The 16,423-nt window shown below is 44.6% G+C and overlaps 1 protein-coding gene across 4 annotated transcripts in view; it reads right to left on the bottom strand.

Moving 5' to 3' along the window:
• Positions 1-260: 260 nt before the first annotated feature.
• BFAR (bifunctional apoptosis regulator) overlaps positions 261-16,423 on the bottom strand; it is a 32,149-nt gene continuing 15,986 nt past the window's right edge. For all 4 annotated transcript variants that reach the window (XM_010839878.1, XM_010839879.1, XM_010839880.1 and 1 more), the window contains 6 exons: positions 14,830-15,034; positions 13,983-14,152; positions 11,920-12,064; positions 5,048-5,221; positions 3,150-3,352; positions 261-1,294 (listed from right to left, as the gene is read on the bottom strand). In XM_010839878.1, coding sequence (XP_010838180.1) covers positions 1,102-1,294; positions 3,150-3,352; positions 5,048-5,221; positions 11,920-12,064; positions 13,983-14,152; positions 14,830-15,034 — 1,090 coding nt within the window. In that variant the 3' untranslated portion in view covers positions 261-1,101. The remainder of the gene's footprint in view (positions 1,295-3,149; positions 3,353-5,047; positions 5,222-11,919; positions 12,065-13,982; positions 14,153-14,829; positions 15,035-16,423) is intronic.

Raw genomic sequence — 16,423 nt, 5'->3', positions numbered from 1 at the left:
TTTCTCTATGTGGAAGTTTTATCTGTATATATATATAAACTTTATTTTTATTTCAAGTCATTTCTTCAAACTTTCAGATGTAGTTTGAGGGAAATCTTCAAAGATACAAAGGGTTAATGAATGGTTCATAGACTCGCAAAAAAACACTTTGGATGCAAGCTGATTTCTGTATAAATATGGGGCCGATCTTCAGATTGATAGCCTTTCACACCTGCTATTGTCACACTGGCAGGAAATCAAAGGCCATAGTTCATCTCATATTTACAATTACAGCACTTGGTGTAATTACACATTGTTTTATACATCAGAGCAGGACAATAAAGATTATACAGTGTGAGATCGATGTACAAGGTATTTCCTTAAACAAACGGACTGGCTTGCATTTTATAGATTACATTCTTAAAAACAAAGCAAACCCCCCAAACAACAATTTTACATAGCATGGAAGCAGCTCAGCCTGATGATTAAACTGCCTGACATCCCACTCAACAACTCCAGCAAAAAGATCCCAACTTTCAATGATCCCAAGTAGAAAACAGTGGTGGCAAGTCTAACCACCATCATTCTAACCTCAAACTGACTGCTTTCAGAGGTTTAACTCTGAACCTTCTAGCAACTCTTATACAAGACAGAATTGTCAACGAGATTGTGTTTTTTCCTCCTTATTTTTTATGTGCAACTGCCTCTGCCTATGACAACATCTTCTCCTGTTTTCCTACCCTTGACTGAGGACAGGCCTGGCCCTGGGCTCCGACCCGCCCTGGGAGCCTCTTGTCAATCACTGAGGTTAGAGCAAGCGGGGATTGTGACCCACTGTGTGTCCTCCGAAGACCCAGAGTCCCTGCCAGATGTCACGGGCTGAGCCTCCCGTCCCGGTGAGGAAGGCGGCTGGGTGGGAGGTGCAGCCGCCGTGTCAGCCAAGCCCTGGGGCGCCAGTCCCTGCTGCCACGGGACGAGGGAGGGGACCTGGCCGTGGCCTCTGACGCACAAAGCAGCACCTTGTTTACTAGGGGCGGAAAACAGGAAGTCCGCTTCCCCTTCTCCCCAGAGCTCGGCCGGCAGGGAAGCTGTGAGGGTCCCTCGGAACCTCGGTAGCGTCAGTCACAAGACCTGGGTTTCCAGCCGTCGGACTTCCTTGACCACGAGATCAATGTTAATAATTGGGTTAAAGTACAGGGCCCAGTAAAACAGACAGTTGCAAACAAACTGAGGGATGAGGGGCCAGAACATGGCCACAAAAAGCCCCTGTGTCGACACTTTCCAGAAATGGCTCCACATCCTCTGAGGCACGGTCCTGCAAAAGGAAGAGAGGCGTGTGAGAGGTGAGACCGAGGCGCTCAGACCCTGCCTGGGCCTTTCCCTGCCGCAGAGTCTGGCCGCTGGAGCTGCAGGAGACCCTGCTTCCTGTCCCCTGTGCCCGAGACACACCTTTCCTGACCATGTCACCTTCAACTCCTGGGACGGAGCCTGGAGGGGGCCTCCTCAGGGAAATGTCACCAGGTCCCCTCAGGTGAGGCCTTCCCAGCACTGCCCCAACTCCACCCGCTTCTGCACCAAGTCACACTCGTATGTGTTTAATATAACACAGCATATTCTAACTTGTTTATTTATTTGTGGCGGTGTTGGGTCTTCGTTGCTGCGTGGGCTTTTCTCTAGCTGTGGCGAGCATGGGCTCCTCTCTGTGCAGTGCACAGGCTTCTCACTGCAGTGGCTTCTGGTGTTGCAGAGCACGGGCTTTAGGGCGCACGGGCTTCAGTAGTTGTGGTTCCTGGGGTCTAGATCACAGGCTCAATTGTTGTGGCCCACGGGCTTAGCTGCTCCTGGGCATGTGGGATCTTCCTGGATCAGGGATTGAACTAGTGTCTGCTGCATTGGCGGGCAGATTCTTTACCACTGGGCCACGAGGGAAGCCTCTTTAATTTAATATTAACATAATATTTTCTCTGCTAGGCTGTAGGCCTTCAGGGTATACACTATTCTCTTGACCAACACATCTGTGCTGTCCAGCAGAGAAGCAGGGGCACAGGAGAGTTTCAATCAACTGGGCATGAATAAGCAGAGTCACTGAATTGAATACATAACGGAGATTCCTGTCAGGTTCTCACTATTCACCTGATGGGTGAGGCCAAGAAGCCTTCGTGTCACGGGCTATTTCAGGCTAAGAGGGTGCAGGCGTGCTGATACGTTTTGTCTGCCTGCCCAGCAGCCATCCTGTCTCCTGGAAGCATCTTCTGAGTTTGCCTTTGGGGTGTCTCCCTCCCCTGTTCTCTTCCACGTGGCCCATCTAGAGCTGAAGCCAGCCCCTGGATGGCGGGTGAGTGCATGCTTGTGTCTGGACAAGGGGAGTCCACAAACCCCTGCACAGGTTCAGGGGGCCTGTGACCCAGGCTGGGTCCATCAGGGCAAAGGCATGTGAGCCCGAGGCTTTCACAAGTGCTACAGGGAGAGAAGTGTCTCTTTCCTCTAGGGTTCCTAAGCTGTCGGTCTCTACCTGGAGGGATCAAGGGCCCCCGAACGCAGGAGCTGTTGAGGTGAACAGAGTAGAGCTGTGAGAGGGAGAAAGACAGTTGGCCCTAAGAACAGTGTTCGGGTGTCTGGGTCCAGCCACGCAGGAAGCCATCATGGGCATGTCCCTTGGTAGGAAAGCCAACCTAGGTTGGATTCTGCCACTTGCAACCAAGAGTCCTGACTCAGCGATTGTCTAGTCCAACTTTTTCATTTTACACATTAATCCAGAGAAATGATTACTGCCCCAGTTGGTGGCAGAGCAGGGTAAGAACTCATGCCTACAGAATTCCTCCTCAGATCTCTATGTTCTACCACACTACTTTCCATAAAGCACCCTCTTCTTCTCGCTTGTTTATTCCTCAGTTATTAAATTCCTTCATGTACACCCTACCCTCCAGGAATTATCTGATGTATTACATGGGGAAAAGGCATCCGGAGGCACACTTTAACAATGAGCACCATGAGAGCCTCCCCATCCTGAAACAAAGTAGTTTTCCTGTTCACTGCTTAAGCAGTGTTTCTAAACCAGATCGCTGGGTGTCTTATTAGAGTCTGAAAAACACTCCAGAGGACTTCTCCACTTGGCATTTCTTCCCCACTCTCTGTTGCTCCAACCATCTCCAACATAAAAACACACTTACTTCAGTTCACTTCTTGACCAGATCCTCCAGAAGGAGAATAATTCCAGAACCGAGAGTAGCATGGCATTGACGATGAGAAACCGTGACGTCCAGTAATGGACCTCCAGCCAGTCCCAAGCAAACTCAGCAATCAGCTGGTATGGAAGGAAGGAGTACTTGATGAGGAATTCTCGCCACTGCTTCCATGTGGGCTCTCTAAGATCCTTTAGGAGTAAAACACAAGTAAATAAAAGCACATAAAAACAGACACAAAAAATTATGAGGACTGACTTTTACACAAGATATTGTGGTCAACCCAGAGTTTTATATTTATTAAAACACACACACAGACATACACATCCAACAATCTCAAGTGAGATCTCCATCCATCGACTCACCTTGTAATAACTCATCTTACACTAAATAAATGTTACCAAAGAGACTGAACCTCTTACACTGTTATATGATTGTGGAAGCTCAGAAGAAAAAAAAAAAAAAACCTAAGCATGAGATATTAATCAGAAGGTTGAAACGGATAAATATTAACCAGTTTTAAAATGTCTTCAGCACTGCAAGAGCAGCTCAAACAATTTCCCAAATTCAACCTCTCACCTGTGGTGGAATGATCACAGGTCATGGGAAAATTAAACGTGTACCTTTAAAAAGTAATTTTGGGAAAATGAAAAACTTTAATGACAAACTTAGCAGGTAATTTATAACAAGAGTTTTTAAACAACTCATAGGTATTTGGGGCTTTCTTGGTAGCTCAGACTGGTAAAGAATCTGCCTGGAATGTGGGAGACCTGGGTTTGATTCCTGGGTCAGGAAGATTGCTTGCAGAAGGGAATGCCAACCCACTCCAGTATTCTTGCCTGGAGAATCCCTTGGACAGAGGAGCCTGGTGGGCTACAGTCCATGGGGTCGCAAACAGTCCGACACAACTGAGCAACCAACACTTTCACTTTCTTTCAAGCACCCAGAGGCCAGTGAAAGCTGAGCAAGACTGTGTACAATGGAGCAGACACTGAGCATCCCAAGAAAAGAGCCAGCCTGATGAGCAGACAGGGATATAGACAGGGCTTGTTACAATGGCAACTTCAGGGGTTCTCTGTGCTCCCAGTCCAGCAAGGGCAGAGAAGAGCTGAAAACTGGGTAACCGGAGAAACACTGTGCAAAGGGGCTAATGAGCAGGCTTAAAGTGACATCAAGGCTAAAGTCAGTTGGGCAGGCACTTGATCCAAGTGTTTAAAAAAAGGTCTTGGAGATTTGGGAATTCTGTTTCAATATCAGACACAATGATTCCTATACCCATGTGACTTTTGATATAAACAGATCAGAAGGACTGCCCCCAAAAGTACCAATGTAAAGGGCATTACTCTCCAGTGACATAGAGAATCACTCTGAGTCAGTGCAATCAACTATTCTGAAGGAATACAAGAGAGCCGTGGTGGGTAACCAGCCCTGCCAAAGGCCTGGTGGTCAGCTAACAGGATGACTGCCATCCGTGAGCAGGATGGTGGCTTCCTATTCTGAGGCCCACAGGACATACACTAAACCGATTTAGAAGATCCCATTAAGAGATCCATTACCAAGCTGGAGGGCCCATAAATCTAACCCTTGGGCAATCTGGAACTATGCTACCTTATTTTATAACAGAAGCAATACTGTTTTTTTTCCGCCCCTCTAAATATTTCAAGTCTAAAGGGTAACCCCTCTTGCTATGCAATGCAGGAAACAACACAGGCTTCTATGACTGGGGAAGTTCCAGCTCTGTTTTCTTGGTAAGAGCTCTCCTTGCAAAATTCCAATGAAGACTTGTGCTACTTGCTCTTCCCTGCTAGGCTACAGCCACGTATCCAAATCCATTCCATGATGGGCAATTGTGGCGTGATGTCTCTCAACGCCCTCTGCAGACCCACCAGGAGCTTGGATATGATGTCGTCCCCAGAACCATCTTCTTGCAGAGGACAGATGGTGTGAATGAAGGGCAGGAAGGTGTCGGTGTAGTCAAACAGGTAGAGGTACAGCAGACCGAGGCGCGGGGAGCTCTTGAGGGCGTACAGCAGGAACAGGGACCTCCCGGGGTTCACGGCCTGCAGAGCACAAATATTCATTACAACCACGGCTGCATTCTGCCAACTCATGCTCCTTCTGCAGTCTCACGCCCTCTGCCATGTGGTTTGTGCTAACAATGAATGAATGAATTAGAAGAGCAGGCCAAGAAATTCATCTGATGGGCTACATTATATGAAGATCCAGCCTCTCTCCACGGCTGGGGAGAGGCGGGGTAATGAGAAGCAAGGTCCTAGGCACAGTTAGAAGAACACAACCTTTCAGGAAAGTAAATGAGTGAGTGGGTGGGCATGCTCAGTCCTGTCTGATTCTTTGCAACCCCATGGACAGTAGTCCATCAGCCTTCTCCGTTCATGAGATTATCCCAGCAAGAATACTAGAGTGGGTTGCCATTTCCTCCTTCAGGGTACCTTTCTGATCTAGGGATCGAACCTGTGTCTTCTGCATTGGCAGGTGGATTCTTTACCGCTGAGCCACATGGGAAACCCCAATTAGTGGGCACCACTTAATAAAAATAATCTGAACTACAGGTCTCATGCACAAAATATCTTGTGTTGCACTGTATATAACAGAGAAAAAGTGAAATCTGTGACTTTTGTCCTGAAGTTACAGCAGATATTTAGCCCAGAATTCATACAGCCATTGAGGAATGCAAAGGAGGAGCTTTGGATAATGCTCACATTAAAACATTAGGTGAAAAAAGTCAGCACTGTTGAAAGCAGGGCCTGACTGGTTCACGGCTGAGATCCTCTTCTAAAAGATCACCTGGCTCACAAGAGACGTCAATACACATTTGTGTGTGTGTGTGTGTGTGTATGTGTGTGTGTGTGTGTGTGCACATGCATGCTCAGTCGCTCAATCTTGTCCTACTTTTTTGCAATTCCATGGGCTGTAGCCTGCCAAGCTCGTCTGTCCCTGGGATTTCCCAGACAAGAATACTGGAGTGGGTTGCTATTTCCTTCTCCAGTGGAATCTTTCCAACCCAGGGATCCAACCTGTATCTTCTGCATTGCAGATGGATTCCTTACCACTGAACCACCTTGGGGAGCCCTATAAACGTAGTCAGAATAATCAAAATGGTTGTTGAGAAGAAACCTCCCATTTAAAGATGTGTTTCAGCCAACAAGTGAAAAAGAAACCAGAGTTATGATATCACCATTTGGCAGCCCTTAATGAACGCAGAGTTTTGTTTTTTTTTTTTTATATGAACGCAGAGATTTAAACAATCAATGACCGTGGGACGTTATGAGCCTCCTGATGGAAGAAAAGGTGACACCACAGAGAGACAAATGCCAAAGTTCAAGATGTCAGAAACCACAGGAGAAAACGATCTGGTTTCTACAACAACTAAGTGCAGGGTAATGAAAAGAGGGAGGCAGAATCTACAGACCGAAAGAGATGTAAGAGATGTGTGTGTGTGTGTGCGTGCATGCACGTGTGCTCAGTCATGTCTGACTCTTTGCAACCCCATGGACTGTAACCCACCAGGCTCCTGTGTCCATGGAACTTTCCAGGCAAGAATACTGGAGTGGGTTGGCCATTTCCTTCTCCAGGGGATCTTTCCACCCAGGGATCGAACCCATGTCTCTTGCATCTTTGACATGACAACCAACACACAACCCAATATGCAGTTCAATACCAGAAAACCAAACAACCCAATCAAAAAGTCAGAAGAAGACCTAAACAGACATTTCTCCAAAGAAGACATACAGATGGCTAATACACACATGAAAAGATGCTCAACATTGCTCATTATTAGAGAAAAGCAAATTAAAACTATCACCTCACACATCAGAATGGCCATCAGCAAAAAATCTACAAACAATAAATGGTAAAGAGGGTGTGGGGAAAAGGAAACCCTCTTGCACTTTGGTGGGAATGTAAATTGATACAGCCACTGTGTAAGATAGTGTGGAGAGTCCTTACAAAACTAGGAATAAAACTACTATATGACCCAACAATCCCACTACTGGGCATATACCCTGAGGAAACCATAATTGAAAGAGACACATGTACCCCAATGTTCACTACAGCACTACTGACAATAGCCAGGACACGGCAGCGACCTAAACGTCTAGTGCCGGATGAATGGATAAAGGTTGTGGTACGTATGTACAATATTACTCAGCCATCATGCAACAGTAATTCAAAAAAATACAGACACCCAGAGCCTATTACATAGAGTGAGGTCAGAAAGAGAAAAACAAGTATCATACATTAATGCGTATATATTCAATCTAGAAAGATGGTACTGATGAGTCTATTTGCAGGGCAGCAACAGGGATGCAGACACAGGGAAGAGACTTGTGGACACAGCGGGGGAAGGAGAGAGAGACAAATTGGAAGAGTAACATTGAAACATACACATTACCATGTGCTAAATAAGATAGCCAGTGGGAATTGGCTGTGTGATGCAGGGAGCTCAAGCTGGGGGCTCTGTGACAACCTACAGGGGAGGGATGGGGTGGGAGATGGGAGGGAGGTTCAAGAGGGAGGTGACATTTGTATACCTATTGCTGATTCATGTTGATGTATGGCGGAATCTAACCCAATATTGTAAAGCAATTTATCCTCCAATTAAAAAAGAAAAGAATCCAGAAGACCTGAATAGACATTTTTCCAAAGGAGACATAGAGATGGCCGACATGCATGTGAAAAGGCACATCAACATCGCTAATTATCAGAAAAATGGAAATCAAAATCACAATGAGATATCACATCAACCTGTCAGAAAAACCAACATCAAAAAGATAACAAATGCTGGAGAGGGCGTGGAGACAAGGGAAGCCTTGTACATTGTTGGTGGGAATTTATATTGCTGCAGCCACTGTGGAAAACAGTATGGAGGTGCCTCAAAAATCTAAAAATAGTCCTTCTATACGATCCAGCAATTGCACTCCTTGGAATATATCTGAAGAAAAAACATTAATTCAGAAAGAAATAGACACCAATGCTCATAACAGCATTATTTATGGTTGCTAACCTACAGAAACAGCCTAAGTATCCATCAGCAGACGAATGGGTACAGATGATGTTAATGATATAATATATATGGAATGGAATACTGCTCTTCCGTAAGAATGAAATTTTGCCATTTTCAACAACTTGGATGGACCTGGGGGTATTATGCTTAGTGAAATTAAGTCAGATGCAGGAAACAAATACATATATTTTGACTTATATGTGGAATCTAAAAAATAAAACAAACAAATGACTATAAGAAAACAGAAACCAACTCACAGGTTTAGAGAAACAACAAGTGGTTACCAAGGGGGACAAGGAAGTGGGGAGGGGCAAGATAGGGGTAGGAGATTAAGAGGTACAAAGAACTACATATAAAGGAAGTCAGCCCAAGAACATATTGTAGAGCACAGGCAATATAGCTGATATTTTAATAATTTTAAGTGGGGTATAATCTACAAAAATACTGAATCACTATGTTGTACACCTGAAACTAATATTGTAAATCACTTTTCCTCAATTAAAAAAAAAAGATATAACAACCAAATGTGGACTCTACTTGGACCCTGGCTGGAACAAGTCAACTGGGGAAAAAAAAAATATGGGATATTTGTATACTGATAGATTGTTTGATAACATCAGAGGATTATTCATTCTGGGGTGTACACTGTGATATTTTAGTTTTGTTTTTTTAAAAAAGTCTTTACTTTTTAGAGATTCAGTGAAATATTTACTTCTGAAATAGAACTATCAGATTTTCAAGATAATCAGGAGTAGTAGGAATAGGTATTACTGTGAAATAAACATAGCCACGAGTTACTGTCTTATGGGCGGATGGTAGTTTTGTACTATTATCTTGCTTTTCTATGTATTCGAAATTTTCCATAGTAAAAGTTCAAAAAGTCTAACTTCCGAAAAATATATCTTTATATCTTAACTTAGGTGAGACACAGAAATATGGAAGTAGTTCTTCACTTTAAAGCAGCTTTTCCCAATCTTTTTTGCATTATTACCTCTTAAGGATTCTTTTGAAGACTTTCTCATAAACCTGCCCCTGCCCCAGAAAATGTTAATACCACAGAAATACTGTGTATTTGTTTATGTACTATGGTCTCTGGAGGCACAAGTCATTGCAATACGTAACGCTCTTCACCCCTCCAGAACCAATGGCCATGGGGGCAAAACCGCTCTTTTCAGTGTGCGCTCTCTAAAAGAACACAGGTCCCAGAAACAGGGCCTGACGATGTGCAGCCCCACTGTGGTAAGGACGAGAGAAGGGACGAGGACGGGGTTAATGTTTGTAGGTCTGGGGTCAGCTGGGCCAAAATATCCCAACTCTGGGCTCCTCTCTATCAGATGAGGAGGATGAACCGACCTCCCAGTGAGGGGATCATGATGGCAGGGCTACAGAGGGGAGCGAGGCGTCTCTCTCAAGTCGGCCCAGAACAGTGGCGCTCAGGAGCAGCTACACTCGGACTCCAGGGTCAAGGGAGTCCTGTCACACAGCCTGTAGTGCGGGCTAAGTCACGTCAGTCGTGTCTGACTCTTTGAGACCCCATGGACTGTAGCCTGCCAGGCTCCTCTGTCCGTGGGATTCTCCAGGCAAGACTACTGGAGTGGGCTGCCATGCCCCTCTCCAGGGGATCTCCCCAACCCAGGGATGGAACCTGTGTCTCCTACATCTCAGGCTTTGGCAGGCAGGTTCTTCTAGCACCACTGGGAAGCCTATATGCACAACATCAAATGACCACCCTTGAGGAGATCTGAAGGAACAAGATTCTGCTTGCCTTTTATACCAGGACGAGAATCCCAATCCCGTTCACTCCAGTTAATATTAAGTTTACTCTGACAGACTCTAAATAGAGGGTCATAGGACCCAGAAAGGTTCTGTCAGATATTAAAATCCACCACAGAACTAATATTGGCTACAAAAAATCCAGAGTTTGACTGCATTAACAAAACTAATAATTTATGACAAAAGAGAAGTAGGGATTAAAAAAAAAATTGACAAAGGAACAACAGTAAAAAAAAAAAAAAAAAAAACCATAGTAAAACAATAAATCTTCTATCTTAGGACCCCTATCCCCATTCTTCAAAAAATTTGAAACTAGTGCTTTTCAGTTTTAAAGTAATACAGGCACACACTGCTATATTCAAAATGGGGAACCAACAAGGACCTACTTATGGCACACGGAACTCTGCTCAATGCTGTGTGCCAGCCCAGAGCGCAGGGGGGTTTGGGGGAGGATGGATACATGTGTTGTGAAGGGCTGAGTCCCTTTGCTATTGGCCTGAGACTACTGCAACATTGTTCATGGGCTATTCCCCGATACAAAATATAAAGTTTAAAGTTTGAAAAAAAAAATAAAGTAATACATGCACATAATAAACACAATCTTCTTTTTCAAATGGCACAGAATTGAATTGAATGACAAATACAATTCAGCCTTTGGTCCATGTCGCAATCCCGAGATGAGAACATTGTTAGCAGTCTGCGTATCCTTCCAGAGATTCTCTATGATCCACACAAACATGAAGGTTTTCTAACGTGCTTTTTGTTTTCCGTTAACAATACCACTTGGGCGTCCTTTCTGGTTGGCGCACCCCAGGTCACCTCCTCCTTTGTAGTGGCCACAAGCGGGGCTGAGCTGTATTTACTCAACTTGCTCCTAACAATGGGCACTGAGGTGGTTTTCCATGTGCGACTGCCAGTGATGCTGGCGTCAACCTCTTGTTTAATGGTTTCTGTGACTCAAATGTACAGCTCTCACTGATTCTCTGAGGTCACTGGCTGAGGAGGAAAAGGGACCAGGAGGACCAGGGTCGTGCTGGCATCCCCAGTGTGTCCTGCAGGAGCCACAAGTCACTGCAACACATGCCTCATTTCACCCCTCAAGAACCAATGGCGAGGAGCCCAGGAGGCAGGCTGGTGGGTCAGACCACTATGCTGCCTGTGCGCTCAATGCAAAGAAGTGAAATGAAGATCAGAGAGTAAGTACCGCTTAAATTTGAATAGTTTAGTGACAAACTGCTCTCCAGAGAGACAGCGCCAATTTAGGATCCGCAAATATGAGTGCCTCTTTGCTCGTGTTATGATCAAATGTTCTCATCCTTAACAATGTCAGAGTTGAGGATAACACAGGGGGTTGCCTCAGTTTGTACTAGAATTATCAGTGAGCATTATCCCCACCCCTAATCGACTTAACTGGTTATTTGTATTTAATTTTCTCCATGATGTCTTGTTTAGGGTACAGGTCTGTGTATTTCAGATATTCTATGACTAATAAAAAATAGAGTGTTCCTCTTATAGTACGGTACTCCCTACACTCTCCCTGTAAAAGAGAACGAGGTACCCAGTGAAGAACAATTTATCAGAATCGAGTAAATTTGATGACGTGCATTACTTGCGACCTGGTAATCCCATTCCTCAGTGTACAGCACTGAGAAGAAAGAGTGGCCATCAACGGGAGAGTGGACAGATGGTCACGCTGGTGAACAAGGGCCAGAGAGAAAAGCTACTTGCAGAAGCATCAGCTTACTTCATGCCTTTTAGGTTAAGGTTCAAAATCTAGAATGTTGTTCCTACTGCTGTGGAGACACACTGGTGCATAACACAAGTAGGAGAGCAGGCCCAGGGAGGATCCAGTTTGACAGGGGCTTCAGTTGTGTCTGCCATGTCTGCGAGCAGTGGGCAGACAGATAACTGCTATCTCATTCTCAATACTTTTTTTTTCCATTGAAGAAACAGAGTGTTCACCTTATATTCCCAGAGGTTCTGGGGGGGCTTCACGCCCAGGGCTTTCACGCGCTCCAGCTCCATGAGGATGGCTCTTCGGTGGCTGCTGCTTTCTATGGTATACGGTGCCTTAGAAAATTCTTCCTCTGTCAGAGTTAAAAGCAACCTGGGGGGATAAGGGTGGAAGCAAACTTTTCAGTCAGAATCCACCTTATCAACACAAATACACACTTTGGGCTTGAGGTAAGGCACCTAACACATGAAGTAAGAAGACTAACAGCAAACAAGTGAAAGCTTAACATTTGCCAGGGACTCTCTGAAAACGCTTTGCTATACTGTTACTGACCCATCTACCAATTCTGCAAGGTAGGTGGTATCATGTCCATTCTGTGGGTGAGAAAACTGGCTTAGACAAAAAAATGACTCACCCAAGGCACACTCAGGAGGACCATTTTGCTCCTACTCTTGATCTTTCAGCTATGCGCTCTGACCTTACTGTTGTTCAAAGTATATGTGTATGTGTGTGTTTGTGTGTGTGTATAGGGAAAAAAATACCTGGAAGGAAATCCAATGAAATACCATGATAATTAGAGTAGCTGTTTGGGGGTAGTGATTAAAGATGACAGCAGATACATTATCTGTTCCCTTTCATCAGAAAATGTGAAATCACCGCCAGTGATTCCTCATTAAAGTACCCCATAGAGGTTTATTCTCCTTCACTCAGCAATGCCAGTTTAGGAAGCTCTCCTCTGGAAGGAAGACAGTTATGCAAAGTACATTGTATTATTTAGGCAGAGAATTCCAGGAGGGAGCAGGGTGAGGTGGGAGGTGGTGCTACTCTTTACAAAAAGCAGAGTGGGAGCATTTTGCTTCCTCAGTAGAGAGTCAAGTGTTGAAAGTTCAGTTCAAGGGGAAAAACAGAGCAGGGTGGGAGGTGGGGTACCAGGCAGGTTACCTGGGGACACCATGTAGACAGCCTAGCAGTGAGGACCACGTGTCTGATTCAAATGGGTTAGAGAGCAGTGGCCTGGTGGTCTAAGTACATCCCTATGTGATCCCTCCAAAGAAGGGAAGGACCCAGTAAAAATGGACAGGGCTCAGGAAGGGGCAGGGAGCTTTGCTGATGGGCAGAAGCAGCCTGCCCCATCGCTCGGCAATGAGTGAGTTCCGCAAACTAATGGCTTCCTCCATTTGCACCAATGCAGTTTGGTACTATCTGGAGCAGAAAAAAAAGGACCACCACAAATGTGTTCGTGGAGGTCGATTAACAGACTCTAGCATATACATATACATATCAACACACACATATACATATGTATATATATACATATAAACACAGGTCTGCTTAGAACAATCATATTTTCCATTTAAATAAATAATCCACAGTCCTATGTGTAGAACTGTATAAACATCGAAAAAAATCTGGACAGCTGTCCAGCAAGTGGTTTTTTCCTCAAGAGCAGGATGATGAAGGTATTTCATTTCTAATGTCCTATAGTTCCACATTATTATTTTGAAATAAATCAACATGTTACCCTTATAATTGGGAAGCAACAATTAAGATGTCAACCAATGACATAAAATGGGATGGCTGCTTTAGAAACGTTTAATGGTTTGCTAAAAGGTAAGCACAGAGTTACCTTATGACCCAGCAATTCCGCTCCAAGAGTATTGAGTATTGAAAATACAAGTCCACACAAAAACCTTTATACAAGTGATCACAGCAGCAGTGTTCCTAACAGCCCCCAAATGGAATCAATCCAAATGTCCATCAACTGAAGAACGAATGAAGGACGGACGGAAATACTCTGAACAGGCAAATCCAGGAGACAGAAAGTAGAATGGTGCTCGCCGGGGGCTGAGAGAGGGGAAAATGAGGACTGACTGCCTTGGGCAGGAGCTTTCTTTTTTGGGGTGATGAGAATGTTCTAAAGCCAGACTGTGGCCATGGCTGCACATATCTGCAAATATATTAAAAACCATGGATTATACACTTCAAATGGGTGAGTTTCAGGGTATGCGGACAGTATCTCAAAACCAGTTTCAGAACTATCAGTGATGCAGCGGCAGATTTTGCTCCTCACCTTCCGTTTACTCTTTCAGATAAAAACCTGTCTCTGTAGAGGGAGGCCCAAGGGCCTAGCTGCTCCAGCCAGAGCACAACTTCCTCCGCTGTCCATCTGGCCACGGCCTTGTGGACCAGGAGGTGCCGCTCGGATTCCCTGCTGCTCCAGTGGTACACCAGAAGGACCACCTGGGGAAAAGTGACAAGGACCTTATTGCACAGAAAGATCAGAGATGCCAGCTTCCGAATACGCGAGCGTGGGGCCGGGGAGGGAAGATGCTGGGCTGGGAGGAAACGATGCCAAGTCTGTCGACATGGAAGCCAGGCCACACCACTGCCAACAGGGAGCTGAGGAGCACGACCCTCGGTGGGCTCACCTCTGCTGATTTTCGGGTTGTTGTCGGGGAACAGACAGAAATGGGACTCACTACAAGGCATCTGGGAGCACTGTACCCTCGACCCCATCAATTTGGCCAATGTGACTGATTCATGTGCCTTTGCTATTGGAAAATTTGTTAACAATGAGATTTTTGTAGCATGGATAGAACTTCAAAAGAAAGAGAGTCTCTAAGGTTTGAAGTTAGTAAAGTGCTGTGCTCAAGACATGGCCTCAGTTCCAGCCCTAACACCTTTCTACGCCAGTTTCCTCCTCTCTAGAGCAGGAATAATGATGGTGTCTATTGCATAGGCTGTGAAGATGAAATGGGACAAAATTAACAGTTACTGGGTTCTGAATACCGGACTCTGTAGATACGTGTATAGGCAACATCCCAGGTTCCAACTTACACAGTGAATTACCATGTGTGATCACTTAGGAGTATTTCAACAGAACTGACTTCAGTGAAAACCGTGGGACATCCACTTACTGCCACCCCAGTTAAAGCTGTGAGCACTCCGGAGTAGAAACCCCCTCCCCTATGCTGGTTCCCTCGGCCTGTGTGGGGAGCTGACGGCGTGTGATCATTCCCAAACTTCTGAAAGGCTGCAAGACTCTGGACTATGTCGTTATTCTGCTGAATGTCTTCAAATCGCATTCTAATGGCATCAGGAAATAATTTTTCAACGGCGTCCCTATGAAGAAAAGAGAGAGAGAAAAAAAAGACAGTTAACTAAATACACTTAAAATGTTTTAGAGGACAAAATAACACTGATGTCAACATTTAATAATATACCAAGGATTTCCCTGCTTGTCCAGTGGTTAAGAATCCACCTTTCAATGCGGGGGATGTAAGTTTGAGACGGGGAACCAAGATCCCATAAGCTATGGGGCCACTAAGCCCAGGCACCACAACTAGTGAGCCCACATGTCCCAACGAAGACCTGATGCAGCCAAAAGTAAATAGATATTTTTAAAAATACATATACCAGGATTCAGAAGGAATGGACAAGAAGGTTGGTTATGGCCCTATTGCTAACAACAACAAATCAAAAACATCTACATGTCCATGCTCCCACTGGAAGTAGCTAAACAAAACACAGCATATTTCTACAAAGGAACAATACCTCGTTTTAAAAATAAGTTTATTGGATATCACTGGGTATCAAGATAAATAAATTTAATTCAAACATATTGTTTGAATGAAATAGGAAACTGTGGAAACACAGACTGTACACAACTGACTTAAGAAAATGTTTGCATTTCCTGTTGGCACATAAATATATAAAAGTATCATAACTGAAACTACTCTGAGAAAAAGGAAGAACTGTAAGATGGGGGGAGGCGGGGTCGAAGGGGTCTTTATCAGCAACGATCTGATTATTAAAAATTAATTCATAAAAAAAGAAAAAAGGTGAGTTCAGTTGTAAAAGTTAGACCAACCATCAGGCCATGCTATAGGGCTCTTTATGTTCAATTATACACAACTTGAGAACTCCCCCGCCACCCACCAAAGAAAACCCTTCTTCAATTTAAGATTAACCTGCATATAAACCAAGATTGACAGGTCAGAGCAAAGTGTTTGAAAATACACTTCCTGTGAAAAAGAGAATGCTGGATTAATGTTTTAACCTTCCTGGTACTCTGTTGATAAGAGAGAAGGCAACAGAAAGGATTTTAGCCTCATAGACCTCCCAGGAACAGGATGAACATTATGAATAGAAAAAGGAAAAAACCCACCATCTAAAGGTCTTATCTGCTGTGTGATGCCACACATGAGAAACTCTATGAATGTGGTAAGTGCAACAGAGTTTAGAAGGGATTATGAAAATCAGCATCATACTAGTTATTCAGAATCATACAGTTAGACCACTTCCTCTATTCTAGGGTGTTCTCAGTGAACACAAATCAGTCAGAAGTATTATGCACCAAGGGTTACAGAAAACGGTCTGGTAACCAGTTTCTTTCTTTCCTTCATTTATAATAAATAATAAACATATCACGGTCACCTGTGAGGAAGGGAATCAGGACTGGCAGGCCTTTGAGTCCCCTGACTCACATGCCAGCGGGCCAAGAGTGACCCC

Source organism: Bison bison, unplaced genomic scaffold (genome assembly GCF_000754665.1).
Source record: "Bison bison bison isolate TAMUID 2011002044 unplaced genomic scaffold, Bison_UMD1.0 scf7180017864135, whole genome shotgun sequence".
Lineage (NCBI taxonomy): Eukaryota > Metazoa > Chordata > Mammalia > Artiodactyla > Bovidae > Bison > Bison bison.
Note: the sequence above shows the minus strand (reverse complement) of the source record. Positions and strands in the feature narration are given on the sequence as shown.